The sequence below is a fragment of the Coregonus lavaretus genome (assembly GCF_964263955.1).
Source record: "Coregonus lavaretus genome assembly, contig: HAP1_SCAFFOLD_2102, whole genome shotgun sequence".
Taxonomy (NCBI): Eukaryota; Metazoa; Chordata; class Actinopteri; order Salmoniformes; family Salmonidae; genus Coregonus; species Coregonus lavaretus.
Genome location: NW_028166479.1, coordinates 41,953 through 68,013, shown reverse-complemented (window position 1 = coordinate 68,013; position 26,061 = coordinate 41,953). Strand labels below are relative to the sequence as shown.

Below are 26,061 nucleotides of genomic sequence, written 5' to 3'. Positions count from 1 at the left end.
TCGTGATGAGGAGTGTATAGTGTGGTTGCATTCATCACTTCCTTCCTATAACACAGGCACTGTATTTCTTGAACCAATTCTCATTTCCTCCCTCACACTTTCTGTACCCATGTACACACACTCTCTTCATCCTTCCTTCTTGAAAATCCTTATCTGTTGAAGTCATTAAAGCAAACCAACACATAACTCTTGTGGGTAAAAGTGTTAATGCCATTGATCTATCTACCGCTATTGTTATCAAATCAAATCAAATGTTATTTGTCACGTTTCATAAACAGCAGGTGTAGACTAACAGTTAAATGCTTACTTATGAGCCTTTCCCAACAATGCAGAGATAAATAATATAAAAATATAATAACACGAGGAATATTCCCCCTCTCGCATGTAGACACACACACACACACACACACACACACACTCAAAACACACACTCAAAACACACACACACACACACACAATACACACACAGTCACCCATCCTACCAGAACCCAAGTGTGTTCTAAACCAATTGCCTATCTTCTCCTACAGATCCCTCTGTACACCAGAGGCAGAAGCAGCCAGCGACCGATCTCTGCTACAAGAGTGACATCAAGAGCCTAATGGAGTTCAGCACCACAGACTCCTCTCTGGACAAAGGTAAGCCAATACCTACCCTCTCCCTACAGATGGTTCTGCATTATAAACTGGTAACCCTGGCATAGATACTGACTGCCAAAGCACTGGTTCATTCTATCAAGTAACACATGGGAATATGATAGTCTGCAACTCTCATCATATTTCCACATTCATTTTTACAAACCAATTAAAAATGAAATGCTGAAATGTCTTGAGTCAATAAGTATTCAACCCCTTTGTTATGAGAAGCCTAAATAAGTTCAGGAGTAAACATTTGCTTAACAAGTCACATAATAAGTTGCGTGGACGTGAAATAATAGTGTTCAACATGATTTTTGAATTAGTAATTCATCTCTGTTCCCCACACATACAATTATCTGTAAGGTCCCTCAGTCGAGCAGTGAATTTCAAACACAGATTAAACCACGATAGACCTGGAAGGCTATCAAATGCCTTGCAAAGAAGGGCTCCTATTGCTAGATAGATAATGCAAATAAATAAAAGCAGACATTGACTATCCCCTTTGAGCATGGTGAAGTTATTAATTACACTTTGAATGGTGTATCAATACACCCAGTCACTACAAAGGCACAAGCGTCCTTCCTAACTCAGTTGCCGGCGAGGAAGGAAACCGTCCAGTGGTTTCACTATGAGACCAATGCTTACTTTAAAACAGTTCCACAGTGGTAAGAAAAAACTGAGGATGGATCAACAACATTGTAGTTATTCCACAATACTAACCTAATTGACAGAGTGAAAAGAAGTAAGCTTGTACAGAATAGGCACTAAAGTAATACTGCAAAGAATGTGGCAAAGCAATTCACTTTATGTTATGTTTGGGACAAATCCAATACAACAGATTACTCACAGTACCACTATCCATATTTTCAAGCTTAGTGGTGGCTGCATCATGTTATGGGTATACTTGTAATCGTTATGGATAAAAAACAAACGGAATGAAGCTAAGCACAGGGAAAATCCTAGAGGAAAACCTGGTTCATTCAGCTTTCCACCATAAACTGGGAGATTAATTCACCTTTCAGCAGCTCAATAACCTAAAACACAAGGCCAAATCTACACTGGAGTTGCTTACCAAAAAGACAGTGAATGTTCCTCAGTGGCCGAGTTATAGTTTTGACTTAAATCTGCTTTAAAATCTATGGTAAGACCTGAAAATGGTTGTCTAGCAATGATCAACAACAAATTTGACAGAGCTAGAAGAATTTTGAATTTTGAAAAGGATAATGGGCAAATGTTGCACAGTCCAGGTGTGGCAAGCTCTTAGAGACTTACTCAGAAAGACTCACAGCTGTAATCGCTGCCAAAGGTGATTCCAACGTATTGACTCAGGGGGTTGAATACTTATCTAATCAAGATATATTAGTGTTTTATTTTTCATTAATTTTTTACGAATGTTAGAAAAGTTGAGCGGTGTGAATACTTTCTGAAGGCACTGTATCTGTCCAGTGTTCCAGACTTTATGACATTTTTTATAAAATTAATTTCAATATGAATTAAAAAGGATAATTAAGGATGTTAAAAAGCAGCTTTTTTCTGTGCCCCTGCTTGGACTGTTAGGAAACAAGTGTTTTGGCCGTGATTTGACAGCTCTTAGAGCTCAGCCAATGTGACACACGTACACTCAAATTACCTCCCAAGTCAAATAGTATAGCTGGATTTGGAAACTCCCGATGGAACTACTTTGGAACTTTACTATAACAACAATAAATGCAGACTGATTATTTCACAAGTGTGACTCATTTCTGTCCTTTGCTTTGTCACTATATTCCTAATATTTTTGTTGTTATCTACCTATCTAGCTAGCTAGTCGTGAAGCTAGCTAGCTAGCTACTGCTGCTACCCATATCAGTCAACAACAGCTTACTGTCACGCCCTGGCTCTGGGGACTCTTGTATGTTGAGCCAGGGTGTTCGTTTCTTTGTGTAGTGTCTATGTTTCGTTTTCTATTCTGTTCTAGGTTATGTGTTTCTATGTTGGCCGGGGTGGTTCTCAATCAGAGGCAACGAGAATCAGCTGTTGCTTGTTGTCTCTGATTGGGAACCATACTTAGGCAGCCTTTTGTGCACTTGTGATTCGTGGGATCTTGTTCCGTGTTGGTTTGTGTTCATAACCGAGGACTTCACGTTTCGTTTTGTTGTTTTTGTTGTATTGTAAAAGTACTACTAAAGTATGTACTCGTATCACGCTGCGCCTTGGTCCACTTTTCATGACGATCGTGACACTTACTAGATTTCCTCTTGACATAAAACTTTTTGCTACAAACCACAGGATTTAAAATAGAAGGGAATGGCGAGATTGTTGTTGTGTGGAGGATCTGCTTTGACTTGCGTAATTGTCGGCTAGCCAGCTAGCTAAGTCAGCCGCTATAGCTATCGTTAGCTAACTGCTTCTAAACAGCCAGCATGTCAACTCTTACAAACACATAATTTGAAATAGAAGTAACTGGCAAGCAGTGGCGGTCGGTGCCGTTTAAGATGAGGGAGGATGAATATTTTTTTACGAGCATGGCCTTATTTCTATTACAGCATACTGGATGACTGTCATTCATATTCCATTCACCCAGCTTAAAGTAACATCGATAGATTTGGGCTAGTACATGATACTTGAATTTTCCCTATACCCATCATGAGGTTGCTACAACCTGTGAATGAAAGTTTACAACGTAGGTGCACAGGTCAAGAGAAATGTGAGTAATCAAGGTGAGAGACATTGATACATTCAATACCGCCTTGCACACTCTTGCCTGCATCTAGCTGATCTAGGGTGTAATCATTAGTCCAACAGTTGCAAACGACAGTTTCCATTGGAAAAATTCAAGTATGTTTATCACCGTTTCGTTCTGTTTGCTTCCGTTTAAGAAACGTTTTTCAACAGAATCGACGGAATGAATACACCCCTGATCACACGCAAACACAGTTCACTTTCATAGCAGCCACATACAAACAGCATGAACCCTTTGATCGTTGTATAATTCCTTCTCACATCTCTGCGCTCTCCTCCTCTCAACTTTTCCCTTCGCTTGTGGACTTCAGTGCACAACACATCAGCTGTCTGTGACCAGGCGAAAAAACCTTTCCAAGCCAAACCTTCATATCATAACTGCTACACACAGCCTACATCGTTGTCACCATATTAACGTCATATTCAACATAGCTACTAGAACTAACACGTTAGTAAACCTGCTACAATCATGCAGTAAAGTGTACAGTCAGCAACAAGCAGTTTAGCAGTTACAGCGGCAGGCCCCGGTGGCAATAAATTAATAAAACCAAAAGCTTACCTTGGCTTGGAAGAGTTCCAGGGTTGGATAGCCATAGACAGCTAGCTAACATAAACACCCGGCTCAAACAGAGAGGGATGCTGAGTAGACTAGACTAGCTAGTTGCATTCGCTAGCTAAGTAAGTGAAAGTGAAATTAATCTGTTCAAAACTGTTCAACTATTATCTTTCTCTCTCTTTGAGTCAACTACTTTTATGCACTGCAGTGCTAGCTACAGTGGCTTGCGAAAGTATTCACCCCCCTTGGCATTTTTCCTATTTTGTTGCCTAACAACCTGGAATTAAAATTGATTTTGGGGGGGTTTGTATCATTTCATTTACACAACATGCCTACCACTTTGAAGATGCAGAATATTTTTTATATTGAAACAAACAAGAAATAAGACAAAAAAACAGAAAACTTGAGCGTGCATAACTATTCACCCCCCTCCAAAGTCAATACTTTCTAGAGGCACCTTTTGCATATATTACAGCTGCAAGTCTCTTGGGGTATGTCTCTATAAGCTTGGCACATCTAGTCACTGGGATTTTTGCCCATTCTTCAAGGCAAAACTGCTCCAGCTCCTTCAAGTTGGATGGGTTCCGCTGGTGTACAGCAATCTTTAAGTCATACTAAAGATTTTCAATTGGATTGAGGTATGGGCTTTGACTAGGCCATTCCAAGACATTTAAATGTTTCCCCTTAAACCACTCAAGTATTGCTTTAGCAGTATGCTTAGGGTCATTGTCCTGCTGGAATGTGAACCTCCATCCCAGTCTCAAATCTCTGAAAGACTGAAACAGGTTTCCCTCAAGAATTTCCCTGTATTTAGCGCCGTCCATCATTCCTTCAATTCTGACCAGTTTCCTAGTCCCTGCCGATGAAAAACATCTCCACAGCATGATGCTGCCACCACCATGCTTCACTGTGGGGATGGTGTTCTCGGGGTGATGAGAGGTGTTGGGTTTGCGCCAGACATAGTGTTTTCCTTGATGGCCAAAAAGATACATTTGAGTCTCATCTGACCAGAGTACCTTCTTCCATATGTTTGGTCTCTTTGTTGTCTCTCTGATTAATGCCCTCCTTGCCTGGTCTGTGAGTTTTGGTGGGAGGCCCTCTCTTGGCAGGTTTGTTGTAGTGCCATATTCTTTCCATTTTTTAATAATGGATTTAATGGTGCTTCGTGGAATGTTCTAAGTTTCTGATATTTCTTTATAACCCAACCCTGATCTGTACTTCTCTACAACTTTGTCCCTGACCTGTTTGGAGAGCTCCTTGGTCTTCATGGTGCCGCTTGCTTGGTGGTGCCCCTTGCTTAGTGGTGTTGCAGACTCTGGGGCCTTTCAGAACAGGTGTATATTTACTGAGATCATGTGACAGATCATGTGACACTTAGATTGCACACAGGTAGACTTTATTTAACTAATTATGTGACGTCTGAAGGTAATTGGTTGCACCAGATCTTATTTAGGGGCTTCATAGCAAAGGGGGTGAATACATATGCATACACCACTTTTCTGCTATTTATTTTTTAGAATTTTTTTGAAACAAGTTATTTTTTTAATTTCACTTCACCAATTTGGACTATTTTGTGTATATCCATTACATGAAATCCAAATAGAAATCCATTTAAATTACAGATTGTAATGCAACAAAATAGGAAACTTTTGCAAGGTACTGTAGCTGTGTCTTATGCTTTCAGTACTATATGCATTCTCTGATCCTTTGATTGGGTAGACAACATGTCAGTTCATACTGCAAGAGCTGTGATAGGTTGGAGGACGTCCTCTGGAAGTTGTCATAATTACTGTGTAAGTCTATAGAAGGGGGTGAGAACCACAAGCCTGCTAGGTTTTGTACCCAGAGGACGGAAACTAGCTGTCCTCTGGCTACACCATGGTGCTACCCTACAGAGTGCTGTTGAGGCTACTGTAGACCTTCATTGCAAAACAGTGTTTTTTAATCCATTATTTGGTGACGTGAATATATTTAGTATAGTTTTATCTAAAAAGTATAACTTTGTTAATGTTTCACAATTTAAATTTTTCTGAAATTCACTGAGGAGGATGTTCCCCCCCCTTCCTCCTCTGAGGAGCCTCCACTTCTGGCAAGATAGTTGTTGCATAGGCTTTGTCCTTTTTGCTATCACCAGCTGTGGATTGCTTGGCTTGCTAGCTAGCTTGCTTGTGTGCAGTGAATGTGCACTCCTGAGGGGTGTACTACAAAACAGAATCAAGGAGTTAGCCAGCTAACTTGCCTACATTTCTGATAAATTTGTATTTGTTGTAGAAAGATAAGCTTGAAATGGGCATGGTCTAATTGATTTAACAAACGAAAAGACATAGCTATCTAAGTTTAGCTTTTTTTATGAAACATAAAATCAATAGTTATTTCTGGGTGCTTAACAAAGTTAGCTGGCTAACTCATTGATTCTGCTTTTGTAGTATACCCCTGAGCCAGTGTGTTCCCTATCGAGAAGGATCCTTCTACCCACCGGATAAAAAAAAAATTAAGGAAAAAGCTGCTGGACCAAAGTGGGTGATGTCATTATCCAAGCAAATTTCAAGCATTTTTTAAAATGGCTTGTTTAAAAAACAAGTTTGAGATGGGGTTTTGCTTAGTGTTTTTTCTCTAATGTGTGCTTTGGCCACCACTACAAGAAAAGGACGAGCCAACAACATTAATTGGGTATGAGCAAACATAATATGAGCTTTCAAAAATTAGATTTTCACTGGACAGTTACTTTAAGGCTTCCCCAAGCCCCATTGGTCATGTTCAGCTCACTGCTAGTGTATTATTGTCAGTGCAAGGTTGCATATACTGTACTCTGAGGGGATCTAGAATGAGTGTACCACACCAGAGTCCAAATTGCATGTTTTATGAGGTAATGAGTAAAACTGACCTTGGGTCAGTGCTTTGGGGCACCTATATACTGTACTGTACCTCTCATTTTCTACAGAGAGCATGTGTTATTGATGTGATTTATTGTAGTGTAGTGCATAGGCCTACCTCCTTGTAGAGCATAGGCCATGTCAAGCTGGCCACTAGTGCACACACTCATAAGAATGTACACATAAATACATATGAAAGAACACACGCAGGAACACACACGCCTCTGCAGGAGCAGCAGCAGCATGACCCAGCTGCTGTATTAGTTTTGGGTCCGGGGTGTTGTAAATGTGCAATCTCAGGGAAACACACACACATACAAGCACACATACACAGTGGCAAAGGCATCGTATATCACTGTAAGTTTCCTCGGAATGGGAACAAGGTGCTGTGGTATCAGCAAATTCATCACGGACACGCACTGACCCTCTCTCTCTCTCGTCCTCTTTCTCTCTCTCACACTCTCTCTCCTTCGCTCTCTCCTCTTCCTCTCTCTCCCTCACGCTCTCCTTCTCTTCCTCTCTCTCCCCCCTCCACTGTCTCTATCCTTCTCTTCCTCTCTCTCCCCCCTCCAATGTCTCTCTCTCCTTCTCTTCCTCTCCCCGTCTCACCTTCGGTTTCTCCTTAGAGAGAGGAGGAGAGCCTTAAACTGGCAGCGTTGAAGACAGGTGCTGCATCTGCACATTAAGTGTGTGAGTTCTATGGAATGCCTTGTATGCTATCTGCATGCTGTAATGGTAAGGTAGAAAGTAAGAGGTAGTGGAGGATTCTGAGCGAAAGAAAGGGGAGAGATAGAGAGAAAGTGGGGAAAGAGGGGAGGGGAAGGATAGCTCAGAATACGGTACCTGCCAAAGTGCTATACATATACTGTACATACAGAGAGAGAGAGAGAGATGGAGAGAGAGAGAGAGACTTTGCTGAGTGCTAGCATTTTTGACATGGTGACATGTGCCCCATAGTCTGCCCCTCCCCAGTCCTCTCATATAGCCAGTCAGTGGGGGAATGGCATTTTAATTGCCTTGTGGCAGTAATATCTGCCTCCAGTGTGATTTAAACTCAGCATTAATATCCAGTGAAAAGTGTACAGTCACAATGCATCGGCCTCTGTCTCATCAGCCGATCGTAAATAGACACCAGGCGTTACATGGCATTAGATGCTATTAGAACCCCATGAGACTGGAACACTATAGTCAATGGTTAAAGGTGAACCCTGGTGTAAGAAGTCATCCTCCCTGTCTGGTCAAGACAAGGTTGAGGTATTACTCTCCATTGGAGGCCGTGAACTCTGACCTTGAGCACTATGTGGTGTGTGTTTGTGAGTGCGCATGCATCACAACATCTGTTTATCTGTCCATTTGTCTGTCCGTCCATTCACCTGCCCATCCATCCGTTTGTCAGTTCTAAGTTCTCTGTCAGTTTGTCTGTGTGCGACATGGCCACCCGGTCCAGTCAGTGGCTCTGACCTTACTCTACCTCTCCCCCTCCCTCTTTTGTGCAACACTCTGTTCCCATACGCTACAGACAGACAGGCCAATTCTACTCTTAATACCTCTCTTCTTCCTTTCTTCCCTGCACTTCAAGTGGCTGTTAAAATGGCCCTTGGCAGCTAATCTTGGGTGACGTGTGGTGACGGCAGGGGGGATGGCGGGGGTGCAGGGGCTGGATTTGCGGCTGGCAGTCTGGCAGCTTGGCTGAGTGGCAGCTGCGATGAGGCGGATGGCTGGACTAGGGCGAGAGAAAGAAAGAGATGGAGAGCGAGCTGGATATAGATAGAATGAAGGACAGAAAGAAAGAAGGATATAGAGAGTGAGAGAGAAAGAAAAGGATAAAGCATATGAGATAGAGAGAAAAGGATGGAGAGAGTGAGGGAGAGAGAGAGAGAACGGCATGGGCTAAGGAGGAGATGATAAGGAGGAAGGAGAGGGAGGGTGGAGGTAAGGAATATAGGAGATGATAAGGAGACAGAGAGAAGAAGAGAGTGAGAGAGACCGGAGAGAAAGAAAGCCAGGCATAACTGATATGGCTCAACAATGACATTTTTGTTTTACTCCTGTCTGCTCACAAGACACAGACACAAATATAAAAATCAAATCAAATCAAATTGTATTTGCCACATGCGCCGAATACAACAGGTGTAGACATTACAGTGAAATGCTAACTTACAAGCCCTTAACCAACAATGCAGTTTTTAAGAAAATAAGAAAAAAAATAGTTAAGTAAAAAATAGAAAATATAAAATAATTAAAGAGCAGCAGTAAAATAAAATAACATTTACATTTTAGTCATTTAGCAGACGCTCTTATCCAGAGCGACTTACATGAGCAATTAGGGTTAAGTGCCTTGCTTAAGGGCACATCGACAGATTTTTCACCTAGTCAGCTCGGGGATTAGAACCAGCGACCTTTCGGTTACTGGCACAACGCTCTTACCCACTAAGCTACCTGCCGCCCCAGTAGGGAGGCTATATACAGGGGGTACCAGTACAGAGTCAATGTGTGGGGGCACCGGTTAGTCGAGGTAATTGAGGTAATATGTACATGTGGGTAGAGTTAAAGTGACTATGCATAAATAATAAACAGAGTAGCAGCAGTGTAAAATAGGGTAGCCATGATTAGCTGTTCAGGAGTTTTATGGCTTGAGGGTAGAAGCTGTTAAGAAGCCTTTTGGACCTAGACTTGGCGCTCCAGTATAACTTGCCATGCAGTAGCAGAGAGAACAGTCTATGACTAGGGTGGCTGGAGTCTTTGACAATTGTTAGGGCCTTCCTCTGACACCGCCTGGTATAGAGGTCCTGGATGGCAGGAAGCTTGGCCCCAGTGCTGTACTGGGCCGTACGCACTACCCACTGTAGTGCCTTGCGGTCGGAGGCCGAGCAGTTGCCATACCAGGCGGTGATGCAACCAGTCAGAATGCTCTCGATGGTGCAGCTGTAGAACTATTTGAGGATCAGCCAAATCTTTTCAGTCTCCTGAGGGGGAATAGACTATGTTGTGCCCTCCTCACGACTGTCTTGGTATGTTTGGACCATGATAGTTTGTTGGTGATGTGGACACCAAGGAAGTTGAAGCTCTCAACCTGTTCCATTACAGCCTGTCGATGAGAATGGGGAGTGCTCAGTCCTCTTTTTTTCCTGTAGTCCACAATCATCTCCTTTGTCTTGATCACGTTGAGGGAGAGGTTGTTATTCTGGCACCACACGGCCAGGTCTCTGACCTCCTTCCTATAGGCTGTCTGATCGTTGTTGGTGATCAAGCCTACCACTGTTGTGTCGTCGGCAAACTGATGGTGTTGGTGTCGTGCCTGGCCATGCAGTCATGGGTGATCAGGGAGTACAGGAGGGGACTGAGCATGCACCCCTGAGGTGCCCCCGTGTTGAGGATCAGCGTGGCAGATGTGTTATTATCTACCCTTACCACCTGGGGGCAGCCCATCAGGAAGTCCAGGATCCAATTGCAGTGGGAGGTGTTTAGTCCCAGGGTCCTTAGCTTAGTGATGCGCTTTGAGGGCACTATGGGGTTGAACGCTGAGCTGTAGTCAATGAATAGCATTCTCATGTAGGTGTTCCTCTTGTCCAGGTGGGAAAGGGCAGTGTGGAGTGCAATAGAGATTGCATCATCTGTGGATCTGTTGGGGCAGTATGCAAATTGGAGTGGGTCTAGGGTTTCTGGGATTATGGTGTTGATGTGAGCCATGACCAGCCTTTCAAAGCACTTCATGGCTACAGACGTGAGTGCTACAGGTCGGTAGTCATTTAGGCAGGTGATCTTAGTGTTCGTGCGCACAGGGACTATGGTGGTCTGCTTGAAACATGTTGGTATTACAGACTCAATCAGGGACATGTTGAAAATGTCAGTGAAGACGCTTGCCAGTTGGTCAGCACATGCTCGGAGTACACGTCCTGGTAATCCGTCCGGCCTTGTGAAAGTTGACCTGCTTAAAAGTCTTACTCACATCGGCTACGGAGAGCGTGATCACATAGTCATTCAGAACAGATGATGCTATCATGCATGCTTCAGTGTTGCTTGCCTCGAAGCGAGCATAGAAGTGATTTAGCTCATCTGGTAGGCTTGTGTCACTGAGCAGCTCGCGGATGTGCTTCCCTTTGTAGTCTGTAATAGTTTTCGATTTCTTATAAGCGTCTGGGTTAGAGTCCCGCTCCTTGAAAGCGGCAGGTCTACCCTTTAGCTCAGTGCGGATGTTGCCTGTAATCCATGGCTTCTGGTTGGGGTATGTACATACGGTCACTGTGGGGATGACGTCATCGATGCACTTATTGATGAAGCCAGTGACTGATGTGGTGTACTCCTCAATGCTATCGGAAGAATCCCGGAACATATTCCAGTCTGTGCTAGCAAAACAGTCCTGTAGCTTAGCATCTGCGTCATCTGACCACTTCCTATTATCCTAGTATTATTTTTCACATTCAGATGTTACCCCAACACCACCTTCACCAGTTATTTGTCAGAGTGTCTAGAATTCACCAACTGTGAGGTTACAACAGGTCTGGGACCTGTGCATTCCTCTTCACCCCATGCAGTTAGCCCTGGCTGACCCTAATAATGATGAAGTATTCTTTGACATGTTTGTTATAGATGGGTTAGGTGGCAACGGCATGAAAACGATGCACGTCCTTCAATGAGGCAGAAGGCGGTCTGTTGTGATTCTGGATGGCAAGATAGCTAGCAACAATGACAAGAAGCTGCCATGTGGGGAATCGTAGGTGGCTCGTTACAGCTAGTTTTATCTTGTTCTTGATACCATGTCTTTTTTGAGGTGTTTTGACTGATGTCACGTCTATGCTAATATGGCAAAAATTAGCTATCTAGCTAACCAACAACTGTAACAATTTATTTGAGAGACAACAAGTGCTCATTGTGCAAATGTATTTATGATTTCAATAAACATTGGAGACGAAATATAGTTTACATGTTGTCAACAATCTAAGCCAACCCATCTGTTTTGCCCCATAGTTGCGCACATTTCGGTTTTTTTGCTAAACAACCGACCCGTCTATTGCCTGTCCATTTAAAATGACACGGGTCAGCAGGCAATGGAGCCAAATGCATGCCCCTTTCTTATGAGGTAGTGATTATTAACATGCTACAAAAAAAAAGCCATCTTGGAGGGATGTTTTGGAATGCTCAGTAGATTGTTGCTAACCTGTAACAAGATTCAATATTAAGATTCAAGATTCAATATTAAGATTCAATGGTGCTTCTACATTAGCAGTTGCAACTTTCAGGCAGAATGAAGATCAATGTTTTTTTTTCTATTTCTATAGTAACATTTCCAGTCAGTACAGCAGTTTTCACATGGACATGCTGCCTGATGGACTTTGGACTATTATTCCACTGTGTAGGGTTGCCAGGTTTGTGAGAGACACCTACTTTACAACAGGCTGGATTTACCCCCAGAGCAAATGACCAAGGAAAACAGGCCTGTGTTTATCTCAAAGATGTTTGGTTGGCTTGGCAGGTCTGGTTGCCAGGTTGGAGAAACGGTACAGTGGGTAGAAAGGGATTTGATGTATGAGCGGGGGTTGCCATTGACAGGTGCATTGTAAGTGTTGACAAGCATCCTCGGGGACAGTAGTGTCATTTAGCCGGTGCAGGCGACAGGTAGGAAAGCTTTATTTATTATTATTACCAATTTCGTGATATCCAGTTGGTAGTTACAGTCTTGTCCCATCGCTGCAACTCCCCTACGGACTCGGGAGAGACGAAGAGCAATGCGTCCTCCGAAAACAACCCTGCTTCTTGACACACTGTTCGCTTAACCCGGAAGCCAGTCGCACCAATGTGTCGGAGGAAACACCGTCCAGCTGGCGACCGAAGTCAGCTTGCAGGCACCCGGCCTGCCACAAGGAGTCGCTAGAGCGCGATGGGACAAGGAAATCCCGGCCCGCCAAACCCTCCCCCAACCGGGACGACCCAATTGTGCAGCGCTTCATGGGTCTCCCGGTCACAGCCTGGGATCAAACCCGGGTCCGTAGTGACACCTCAAGCACTGCGATGAAGTGCCTTAGACCGCTGTGCCACTCAGGAGGCCCTAGGTAGACAAGCTTTAAAGAGATGACCACCACATTGTTTTCCGGCCACAGGTTTGAGAGCTGCCGTGATCAACACACACACAGCAGAGCACATACAAATTAAATTAAATTGTATTGTCCGCGTACACATATTTGGCAGATGCTATTGCGGGTGTAGTGAAATACTTATGTTCCTAGCGCCAACAGTGCAGTAATACCTAAAAATACAAAATAATACACGCAAATCTCTAAAATAAAAAGAAAGAATTAAGAAATATATAAATATTAGAACGAGCAATGTCAGAGTCCGGAACATATAAATACAGTGCTTTCGGAAAGTATTCAGACCCCTTGACTTTTTCCACATTTTGTTACGTTAAAGCCTTGTTCTAAAATATATTAAATATTTGTTTCCCCTCATCAATCTACACACAATAACCCATAATGACAAAGCAAAAACAGATTTTCTTAAATTTTAGCAAATGTATTAAAAATAACAACTGAAATATCACATTTACAATATCACATTTACTGCGTTGTTTTAGCTGTATGCTTAGGGTCGTTGTCCTGTTGGAAGGTGAACCTTCGCCCCAGTCTGAGGTCCTGAGCGATCTGGAGCAGGTTTTCATCAAGGACCTCTCTGTACTTTGCTCCGTTCATCTTTCCCTCGATATTGACTAGTCTCCCAGTCCCTGCCGCTGAAAAACATCCCCACAGCAGGATGCTGCCACCACCATGCTTCACCGTAGGGATGGTGCCAGGTTTCCTCCAGACATGACTCTTGGCATTCAGGCCAAAGAGTTCAATCTTGGTTTCATCAGAGCAGAGAATCTTGTTTCTCATGGTCTGCGAGTCCTTCAGGTGCTTTTTGGCTAACTCCAAGAGGCCGTCATGTGCCTTTTACTGAGGAGTGGCTTCTGTCTGGTCACTCTACCATAAAGGCCTGATTGGTGGAATGCTGCAGAGATGGTTGTCCTTCTGGAAGGTTCTCCCATCTCCACAGAGGAACTCTGGAGCTCTGTCAGAGTGACCATTGGGTTCTTGGTCACCTCCCTGACCAAGGCCCTTCTCCCCCGATTGCTCAGATTGGCCGGGCAGCCAGCTCTAGGAAGAGTCTTGGTGGTTCCAAACTTCTTCCATTTAAGAATGATGGAGGCCACTGTGTTCTTGGGGACCTTCAATGCTGCAGATATTTTTTGGTACCCTTCCCCAGATCTGTGCCTCGACACAATCCTGTCTCGGAGCTCTACGGACAATTTCTTCGACCTCATGGCTTGGTTTTTGCTCTGACATGCACTTTCAACTGTGGGACCTTATATAGACAGGTGTGTGCCTTTCCAAATTATGTCCAATCAATTGAATTTATCACAGGTGGACTCCAATCAAGTTGTAGAAACAACTCAAGGATGATCAATGGAAACAGGATGAACCTGAGCTCAATTTCGAGTCTCATAGCAAAGGGTCTGAGTACTTATGTAAATAAGATATATCAGGTTTTTATTTTTAATACATTTGCAAAAAATTCAAAAAACTGTTTTCACTTTGTCATTATGGGGTATTGTGTGTAGATTGATGAGGATTTTTTTTAAATCCATTTTAGAATAAGGCTGAGGTCGAAGGAATTGTCCGTAGAGCTAAGACAGGATTGTGTCGAGTCCCGTGTAGCTCAGTTGGTAGAGCATGGCGGTTGCAACGCCAGGGTTGTGGGTTCGATTCCCACGGGCGACTAGTATTAAAAATGTATGCGCTCACTTCTGTAAGTCGCTCTGGATAAGAGCGTCTGCTAAATGACTAAAATGTAAAAAGTCAAGGGGTCTGAATACTTTCCGAATGCACTGTATATACTGTACATAGGTTACTTACATACAAATGCTTACAGTCACATGCTCGCAGTCACACATTGAGATTCAGTTGATATCTTCTTGGCAGTGCTACTGTCCTGTAAGGCATTGTGTAAACAGACTTTGCAGTGAAACAGATTGGCTGCTTGCATTGATTTTCATTTAAGGGATTGTGCTCTCAGCTCATCACGTCTAGGCCTACAAAAGATTGTGTGTGTGCCTGCGTGCAAGTGGTGCGTAGCCTGACCTTACAGGGAAATGCTGTATCATTCTTCTCTTCATCCCAGTCACTGCACCCAAGTGTGCCTCAACAGTGTGAGAGCACCCTTCAGTATAGAAACCACACCACCGTTTTCAAATTAATGTAGAAATGTACATATATTTACATACTGAGGGGAGAAAGGCTCATTTCATATCTGACCTCTATTAGTCTAGATGTGCTCATTGAGATCAGAATTGTATCTGACATAATTAGAGACACTTCAAAGTGAATACAGAGTGCATAGATTACGGTAAAGACACCAGCTGCACACACATTTGCACACAAGTAAGCAGTCAAATGTATTGTGTTGGCCTACTACAGTATGACAATATGTCTATTTTATGTTTTGAGCCACCACATCCCCTTGTGGTAGCTAGTATAACCCCACAAGGTTGTATGAAAATGCATGTTGTTAGCAGTATTGGGCACAACCCCACGAGGTTGTGCATGGAAATGTTAGCAGTAGCTAGCGTAACCCCACAAGGTTGTGTATGGAAATGTTAGGAGTAGCTAGCATAACCCCACAAGTTTCCTGTACAGTATGAAAATGCATGTTAGCAGTAGCTAGCATAACCCCACAATATTGTGTCTGAAATATTCCTGTTGTTAGCAGTAGCTAGCGCTAACCCACATGGTCTATTTATCCGGCCACACTTGGGCATTGATCACAGGCGCTGAGCCCAGTGCCTCCTGAAGAGAATGCTCACTGTTCTCCCCTTGTCCCCGATGCACACTCTGATGCCCTTTTAATGCAGTGTAAATTGCAGGCACATGCCAACTAAATACATTTTAATTAGTATACCCAGCAGACTTGATTAGCAATCCATCTTCATGAGTGTCTGGGCCTGATCTAAAGCTGAAAGTGTTCCTACTGACGTCACATGCTAAGATAACCTCAATACCCTCAATGTAGGATATGCTACAGACCTGTTATGTAGCTCTTTTAGCTAGCATTTAGGCTACCACAGCCTGTTCTTTGTCTATGGTGGTGGAATTAGCATTATTAGCGCAACATGCTAAGATAAACCTCAATATCCAGATGAACCTTAATACTCTTATTGGCATGCAATGTAGCTCTTGTAGATAACATTGAAGCTACCACAGTCTGTTCTCTGTCTATGGTGGTGCAATTAGCAATAATAGTGCACAATGCTCTTAATAGTATTAGCAACTTAACATGATGAATAGGTAGGGGAGAGTGGGGTAAGTTGAGCCAAAGGGGTAAGTTGAGCCACCTTTGTTTCTAGGAAATCATACACAAAATGTAATTTCATGGAGTCTGTGAAGGGAGAAACCACATGGAAAAAGTGGTAAGCAAGTTAGGTCCAAAGTGTTTTCTTCCCATGTGTAATGCAAGGCATTATTGCTGGGATATGAGGTATCAACAGGGTCTGGCCTATGTTAAAAGTGTAAAAAAAAGTACAAAGTGTTTGTTAAGTGTTAGGCCTGTGTTAAAAAATGCTTAAAATTAATAAAAGCAGGGGTTGTAACCGGTTTAGGGAACAGAACCGAAAACCGGACAATAATGTACTTTTTCGAGGAACAGATAAGAACCGGGAACGAAAGTGATCTATACTGTTCCGGAACATAATCGTTATTTTAAAAGCAAGAGAACCGGTTAATAACATTACCGTAGGTTTCGGCCATTTTTTAAAAGTCCCACAAAAAACGCAACAAAGTGCCTATGCAAAGCCCTCACGCTATCACTCAGAAACGTATTCCAGTGTCTGCCTGCCAGATGAACATTTTTGCCAGTGTGTGTGCATCTGTAAGGCTACATGCCCTTCCCCCTCCGAAGCGTAGGCTACTGTAGCCTACTGACGTTACAAACGTGATTCAGAAATTAGGGAGAGAGATTTTTAATTAGAGAAGAATGGATTAACTTCTTCTATGTTAGTTAAAGATACTATAGTTATCATGTTTCACAATGGATTTATTAACTACAAAAAGGTAACATATGTTTTCATTTTAATTCTGGTGCCTCTCTGCACACACAAACTTGTTAGCTAGCTAGCTTTGGTCCAGTGTTAAGCTAACTCTCGGAAGTTCAAATACTTTTCAAAGTTCAGTCATAGAAGCTGCTCCTCCGTAGGTACAGTGCCTTGCAAAAGTATTCATCCCCCTTGGTGTTTTTCCTATTTTGTTGCTTTACAACCTGTAATTTAAAATTATTTTTATTTGGATTTCATGTAATGGACATACACAAAATAGTCCAAATTGGTGAAGTGAAATGAAAAAATTAACTTGTTTCAAAACATTATATAAAAAATAAATAACGGAAAGGTGGTGCGTGCATATGTATTCACTCCCTTTGCTATGAAGCCCCTAAATAAGATCTGGTGCAACCAATTACCTTCAGAAGTCACATAATTAGTTAATTAAAGTCCACCTGAGTGCAATCTAAGTGTCAAATGATCTCAGTATATACACCTGTCCTGAAAGGTCCCAGAGTCTGCAACACCATTAAGCAAGGGGTACCACCAAGCAAGCGGAACCATGAAAACCACGGAGCTCTCCAAACAGGTCAGGGACAAAGTTGTGGAGAAGTACAGATCAGGGTTGGGTTATGAAAAAATATCAGAAACTTTGAACATCCCACGGAGCATAATTAAATCCATTATTAAAAAATGGAAAGAATATGGCACTACAACAAACCTGCCAAGAGAGGGCCATCCACCAAAGCCCACGGACCAGGCAAGGAGGGCATTAATCAGGGAGGCAACAAAGACACCAAAGATAACCCTGAAGGAGCTGCAAAGCTCCACAGCGGAGATTGGAGTATCTGTCCATAGGACCACTTTAAGCCTTGCTCTCCACAGAGCTGGGCTTTACGGAAGAGTGCCCATAAAATGATGTCATGGCTTTGGAAGCTTCTGATAGGCTAATTGACATAACTTGAGTCAATTGGAGGTGTACCTGTGGATGTATTTCAAGGCCTACCTTCAAACTCAGTGCCTCTTTGCTTGACATCATGGGAAAATCAAAAGAAATCAGCCAAGACCTCAGAAAAAAAATTGTAGACCTCCACAAGTCTGGTTCATCCTTGGGAGCAATTTCCAAATGCCTGAAGGTACCACGTTCATCTGTACAAACAATAGTACGCAAGTATAAACACCATGGGACCATGCAGTCGTCATACCGCTCAGGAAGGAGACGCGTTCTGTCTCCTAGAGATAAACGTACTTTGGTGCGAGAAGTGCAAATCAATCACAGAACAACAGCAAAGGACCTTGTGAAGATGCTGGAGGAAACAGGTACAAAAGTATCTATATCCACAGTAAAACGAGTCCTATATCGACATAACCTGAAAGGCCGCTCAGCAAGGAAGAAGCCACTGCTCCAAAACCGCCATAAAAAAGCCAGACTACGGTTTGCAACTGCACATGGGGACAAAGATTGTACTTTTTGGAGAAATGTCCTCTTGTCTGATGAAACAAAAATAGAACTGTTTGGCCATAATGACCATCGTTATGTTTGGAGGAAAAAGGGGGCTGCTTGCAAGTAGAAAAACACCATCCCAACCGTGAAGCACGGGGTGGCAGCATCATGCTGTGGGGGTGCTTTGCTGCAGGAGGGACTGTGGATATATTGAAGCAACATCTCAAGACATCAGTCAGGAAGTTAAAGCTTGGTCGCAAATGGGTCTCAGAAGGCCCTCAATTGTGAAAGTCTCCAGCCACCCTAGTCATGGACTCTTCTCTCTGCTACCGCACGGCAAGCGGTACCGGAGCGCCAAGTCTAGGTCCAAAAGGCTTCTCAACAGCTTCTACCCCCAAGCCATAAGACTCCTGAATAGCTAATCATGGCTACCCGGACTACTTGCACTGCCCCCCACCCCCACCCCATCTTTTTACGCTGCTGCTACTCTGTTAATAATTTATGCATAGTCACTTTAACTCTACCCACATGTACATATTACCTGAACTACCTCAACTAGCCGGTGCCCCCGCACATTGACTCTGCACCGGTACCCCCCTGTATATAGCCTCCCTACTGTTATTTTATTTTACTTCTGCTCTTTTTTTCTCAACACTTTTTTTTTGTTGTTGTTTTATTTTACTTTTTTATTAAAAAATAAATGCATTGTTGGTTAAGGGCTGTAAGTAAGCATTTCACTGTAATGTCTACACCTGTTGTATTTGGCGCATGTGGCAAATAAAATTTGATTTGATTTGATTTAATGAACATCGTTATGTTTGGAGGAAAAAGGGGGTTGCTTGCAAGCCGAAGAACACCATCCCAACCGTGAAGCACAGGGGTTGCAGCATCATGCTGTGAGGGTGCTTTGCTGCAGGAGGGACTGGTGCACTTCACAAAATAGATGGCATCATGAGGAAGGAAAATTATGTGGATATATTGAAGCAACATCTCAAGACATCAGTCAGGAAGTTAAAGCTTGTTCGCTTCCAAATGGACAATGACCCCAAGCATACTTCCAAAGTTGTGGCAAAATGACTTAAGGACAACAAAGTCAAGGTATTGGAGTGGCCATCACAAAGCCCTGACCTCAATCCTAAAGAAAATGATATGGGCAGAACTGAAAAAGTGTGTGCGAGCAAGGAGGCCTACAAACCTGACTCAGTTACACCTTCTCTGTCAGGAGGAATGGGCCAAAATATACCCAACTTATTGTGGGAAGGCTACCCGAAACATTTGACCCAAGTTAAACAATTTAAAGGCAATGCTACCAAATACTAATTGATTGTATGTAAACTTCTGACCCACTGGGAATGTGATGAAAGAAATAAAAGCTGAAATTAATAATTCTCTCTACTATTATTCTGACATTTCACATTCTTAAAATAAAGTGGTGATCCTAACTGACCTAAGAACTTTTACTAGGATTAAATGTCAGGAATTGTGAAAAACTGAGTTTAAGTGTATTTGGCTAAGGTGCATGTAAACTTCCGACTTCAACTGTAAATGTTAGAATGGCCTAGTCAAAGCCCAGACCTCAATCCAATTGAGAATCTGTGGTATGACTTAAACCCATCCAACTTGAAGGAGCTGGAGCAGTTTTGCCTTGAAGAATGTGCAAAAATCCCAGTGGCTAGATGCGCCAAGCTTATAGAGACATACCCCAAGAGACTTGCAGCTGTAATTGCTGCAAAAGGTGGCTCTACAAAGTCTTGACTTTGGGGGGATGAATAATTATGCACGTTCAAGTTTTCAGTTTTTTTGTCTTATTTCTTGATTGTTTCACAATAAATAATATCTTGCATCTTCAAATTGGTAGGCATGTTGTGTAAATCAAATGATGCAACCCCCCCAAAAATCTATTTTAATTCCAGATTGTAAGGTAACAAAATAGGAAAAATGCCAATGTGGGTGAATACTTTCGGAAGCGACTGTATAATTCTGTGGGCCTAATTCAGATAATGCATGTCATAACAAGATGCAAAGCACTTCAAGCCAAGCCTCCTCCTCCACTCTCTCTCACGTTCTCCACACCCGCAAAATTTCCGTCGTATCACACTCCCTACAATGTCTGTCCAATGCATGTAAACAACTATAGCTTGCTCACTCCATAGCAAGCTGTTCTATCCGCACTGATTGGTGAAGTAATTTAATGTCAAGCTAAATGTTTAAAAAAACTCCAAGCATGCTGTCATGTGCCCTTTTCTCAGGAGTGGCTTCCGTCTGGCCACTCTCCCATAAAGCCCAGATTGGTGAAGTTCTGTAGAGTGTTGTCTTTCTGGCAGGCTCTCCCATCTCAGCCAAGGAACTCTGTAGTTCTGTCAGAGTGGACATTGGGTTTTTGGTCACCTCCCTGACCAAGGTCCTTCTTGCCCGGTTGCTCAGTTTGGTCGGACAGCCAACTCTAGGCAGAGTCTGGGTAGTTCCATATTTCTTCAAATTCCCAATTATAGAGACCACTGTGCTTTTGGAAACTTTCAACACTCTAGAAATTGTTTTATACCCTTCCCCAGATATATGCCTCATAATTCTATCTGGGAGATCTACGGACTGTTCCTTAGACTTCATGGTATAGTTTCTGCTCTGACATGCACTGTCAACTGTGGGACCTTATATACAGTGCATTCGGAAAGTATTCAGACCACTTGACTTTTTTCAAAAAAAATTACGTTACAGCCTTATTCTGAAATTGATTAAATAAACATTTTTCCTCATCAATCTACATACAATACCCCATAATGACAAAGAGAAAACAGGCTTTTAGAAATGTTTGCAAATGTAGTAAAAATAAAAAACTGAAATACCTTATTTACATAAGTATTCAGACCCTTTGCTATGAGACTCGAAATTGAACTCAGGTGCCTTCTGCTTCCATTGATAATCCTTGAGATGTTTCTATAACTTGATTTGAGTCCACCTGTAGTAAATTCAATTGATTGGACATGTTTTGGCAAGGCACACACCTGTCTATATAAGGTTCCACAGTTGACCAAAAAACAATCCATAGGGCCCCGTGTAGCTCAGTTGGTAGAGCATGGCGCTTGCAACGCCAGGGTTGTGGGTTGGATTCCCACGGGGGGCCAGTATGAAAATGTATGTACTCACTAACTGTAAGTCGCTCTGGATAAGCGCGTCTGCTAAATGACTAAAATGTAAATGTAAAATGTAAATGTCGAAGGAATTGTCCGTAGAGCTCCGAGACAGGATTGTGTCAAGGCACAGATCTGGGGAAGGGGTACCAAAAAATTTCTGCAGCACTCCACCAATCAGGTCTTTATGCTAGAGTGGCCAGATGGAAGCCACTCCTCAGTAAAAGGCACATGACAGCCCACTTGGAGTTTGCCAAAAGGCACCTAAATGACTCTCAGACCATGAGAAACAAGATTCTCTGGTCTGATGAAACCAAGATTGAACTCTTTGGCTTGAATGCCAAGCGTCATGTCTGAAGGAAACCTGGCACCATCCCTAAGGTGAAGCGTGGTGGCAGCATCATGCTGTGGGGGTGTTTTCAGCAGCAGGGACTAGGAGACTAGTCAGGATCGAGGGAAGGTTGAATGGAGCAAAGTACAGAGAGATCCTAGATGAAAACCTGCTCCAGAGCGCTCAGGACCTCAGACTGGGGTGAAGGTTCACCTTCCAACAGGACAATGACCCTAAGCACACAGCCAAGACAATGTAGGAGTGGCTTCGGGACAAGTCTCTGAATGTCCTTGAGTGGCCTAGAAAGGTACGATGTAAACCATTACTTTTTTTTGTTCAAACCAGTTCAGAACTTTATTTTGCTGGTCGGAACAGTGGAACGGAATGAAAAATAGAATGGTTCTTTCAGAATGAAATGATTGGAAAGTAATTCCTGTTCCAACCCCTGATTAAAATATATAAAAGCGATTTTGTTGAATTGTGTTTGGGAAATAAAGACAGACATGGTTATAAAAAGGTAGTGGTAATCAGTACCAACATTTCTAGGAGGCTTAACTGACCCTGTCCCATGGCTCAACTTACTCTATACCCGAGGTAATTTGTGCCAGGAGACCACTTTTTTGGGACAAACTATGTTTTCAAAACTGTAATGTTTACATAAATTCTGATTATTTCCAGGGATACACAACATCCTGAAATATATGTAGATATCTTTGTTAGAAACAATACTATATTTCCCTTGACGGAGTTATGCTGAATGAAGAAATTTCCCAGGTTACCCCACTCTCCCCTTGGTGTAAAGGGTAGTTATTTTGTCTCTCCTCCACAGGTTTCTCAAGCTTTGAAAAATGTCTGACGTGACACAGTTTACAATGACTGTGGTCATTTATAAACTCAGCAAAAAAAGAAACTTCCCTTTTTCAGGACCCTGTCTTTCAAAGATTATTCGTAAAAATCCAAATAACTTCACAGATCTTCGTTGTAAAGGGTTTAAACACATGCTTGTTCAATGAACCATAATCAATTAATGAACATGCACCTGTGGAACGGTCGTTAAGACACTAACAGCTTACAAACTGTAGGCAATTAAGGTCACAGTTATGAAAACTTAGGACACTAAAGAGGCCTTTCTACTGACTCTGAAAAACACCAAAAGAAAGATGCCCAGGGTCCCTGCTCATCTGCGTGAATGTGCCTTAGGCATGCTGCAAGGAGGCATGAGGACTGCAGATGTGGCCAGGGCAATAAATTGCAATGTCCGTACTGTGAGACGCCTAAGACAGCGCTACGGGGAGACAGGACGGACAGCTGATCGTCCTCGCAGTGGCAGACCTAGTGTAACAACACCTGCACAGGATCGGTACATCCGAACATCACACCTGCGGGACAGGTACAGGATGGCAACAACAACTGCCCGAGTTACACCAGGAACGCACAATCCCTCCATCAGTGCTCAGACTGTCCGCAATAGGCTGAGAGAGGCTGGACTGAGGGCTTGTAGGCCTGTTGTAAGGCAGGTCCTCACCAGACATCACCAGCAACAATGTCGCCTATGGGCACAAACCCACCGTCGCTGGACCAGACAGGACTGGCTAAAAGTGCTCTTCACTGAAAAGTCGCGGTTTTGTCTCACCAGGAGTGATGGTCGGATTCGCGTTTATCGTCGAAGGAATGAGCGCTACACCGAGGCCTGTACTCTGGAGCGGGATCAATTTGGAGGTGGAGGGTCCGTCATGGTCTGGGGCGGTGTGTCACAGCATTATCGGACTGAGCTTGTTGTCATTGCAGGCAATCTCAACACTGTGCGTTACAGGGAAGACATCCTCCTCCCTCATGTGGTACCCTTCCTGCAGGCTCATCCTGACATGACCCTCCAGCATGACAATGCCACCAGCCATACTGCTCGTTCTGTGAGTGATTTTCTGCAAGACAGGAACGTCAGTGTTCTGCCATGGCCAGCGAAGAGCCCGGATCTCAATCCCATTGAGCACGTCTGGGACCTGTTGGATCGGAGGGTGAGGGCTAGGGCCATTCCCCCCAGAAATGTCCGGGAACATGTAGGTTTCGTGGTGGAAGAGTGGGGTAACATTTCACAGCAAGAACTGGCAAATCTGGTGCAGTCCATGAGGAGGAGATGCACTGCAGTACTTAATGCTGCTGGTGGCCACACCAGATACTGACTGTTACTTTTGATTTTGACCCCCCCTTTGTTCAGGGACACATTATTCCATTTCTGTTAGTCACATGTCTGTGGAACTTGTTCAGTTTATGTCTCAGTTGTTTAATCTTGTTATGTTCATACAAATATTTACACTTTAAGTTTGCTGAAAATAAACGCAGTTGACAGTGAGAGGACGATTCTTTTTTTACTGAGTTTAGTTCATATAAATCATGTAACATGAAGCTATATCTTTATATTGATACTGTATGTCCCCTCCACTTTCAATGATGGCCTACTTAAAATAAATTCTCAGCGTTGAGGCCCAGACCCCTTAACTATAATAGAACTGGTTTGTATTCAGGGCACACAACTGAAAACGCTTTAAAACGTTTCGCGACGGACAACGAAAATGTGTGTTTCTTATCCAGGTAGTCTCTCCCTGTTTCAGTCAGTTTTCGTCCGTTTGGTACCTACTGAACACGACCCTGGTCTGACATCCTGGGCCTTCTTAGCATTCCTCCTCCATATCTCCTCAGCCCCCTAGGGCGTTATCACAGTGTAAAATCAGCACGTAGCACTCCCTCCCAACTCCCACAGTCCCCTAGAAAGCAGCTATTTGTTCCAATGAATCCCCACTTTAATCAGTAACATATCAGTTGTGCTTGGCGGGGCGAAGGGTGGGGGATAGCAAGGCTGCACAAACCCCCCCCCTTTCAGCCGGCAGTATTCAATTTCCTCACTTTGTCCATTATGCACAGACAACAATAGACTACAAGAGTTTATTTTGTTTGGGCCTCGTTTATAGTGGTGCTGAACTGCCTGTGCATCGAAAGGGTCTCAAATGGCCCACGTTCTGTGGAGGCTGGATGCAGTGTTACTGACACATGTTGGCGGTATGAAAAAGTAACAACGGATGTCTGTTGGTGTGACTGTACAGTATGTGAACGGGGGACTACACTCATGTTCAGCTAGTCTGTATAGTATTTAATTACTCTTTCAATAAGCTATCCTGTGTAAATCCTTTAGTGATGTCCTCGGTAATTATGTTGTTGAACCACTAATCTACTGTAGATTTGTTGTGGTACATCTCTTAAGGTCTCACTGCTTCATATTGATCCAAAGCTGCGTAGCTGAGCACACTTGCGTCAAAGATTGGTCAGCAAGATTGAGATTGAGCAGCATCATCTGTGTGTGTGTGTGTGTGTGTGTGTGTGTATTAGAGCTGTATTAGTAGCAGGTTACAGTGTCTGGTTACTATCTGACTGGCAGCTGGTAGACTAGGCCATTCATAGACTCTAACTACCTTTAGTGTCTATACATGAAGGTATCGACGCTCGCTCTGAACATTAACATACGTCACTTGCGGTACGTTTTTGGAAACATAAGGAACGCATCTTTCATATCAGCGAGAAATCATTTCAAAAGACAAAAGGTTAAATTACTACACACCTTTATATGGTTAGGATTAGTGTTCAAACCCTGCCATATCTCCATACTACAGTGCTTGTTTACGGAAGAAAGAGACGACCACCTGTGCTAATTAGCTATCTAGCATGCTCTAAGCACTAGCTCGAACACCATAAGAGTAACTTGAGAGAAGGTGTAGCAGAGGTGTATTTCGTCGGCTGGAGGCACACAGCCGTATGGATCTGTAAAAACCTTTTATTTGAAAGATTATTTCTCGCTGATATGAAAGATAAGTTCCATATGTTTCTAAGACCGCATCGCAAGCGATGATTATGCACGTTTCTAAATGTTAAAACAGGGTGTTGGGATTGTAGTTCACATGGTCCCACCGGTAATCAGTGCTTATAGCTGAGAACCCTTGGGATGAGGCAGAATGCCTTATTAATGCCTTGGGTTCTAGAGAGTAACTGGTAGACCTGCGCTGTGTTAATTGAGCTACATTGCCTGGCCAACCTGCGTGAGAGGACACACGTTGACGCTCTCACCTGCCTACTACAAGTCCACACCTTGCCATAACTCCTCCCCTAACCTGTGTGTGTGTGTGTTGGACTAGTGTGGGAAAATAGTGACAGCTCTAGTTAACTCCTCCCTCCAGTGAAGCGTTGGAATGGAGGGGGAGGGGAGGAATGGAATATGTAATTCTAAACCTGTGGGAGTCTCTTAGAACAGGTACAGAGAGAG

The 26,061-nt window shown here is 43.2% G+C and overlaps 1 protein-coding gene across 1 annotated transcript in view; it reads left to right on the top strand.

Moving 5' to 3' along the window:
- The first annotated feature begins 552 nt into the window (after positions 1–552).
- LOC311114665 (kazrin-like) overlaps positions 553–26,061 on the top strand; it is a 62,134-nt gene continuing 36,625 nt past the window's right edge. Inside the window, exon 1 of the mRNA XM_084189904.1 lies at positions 553–636. Coding sequence (XP_084046030.1) covers positions 600–636 — 37 coding nt within the window. The 5' untranslated portion in view covers positions 553–599. The remainder of the gene's footprint in view (positions 637–26,061) is intronic.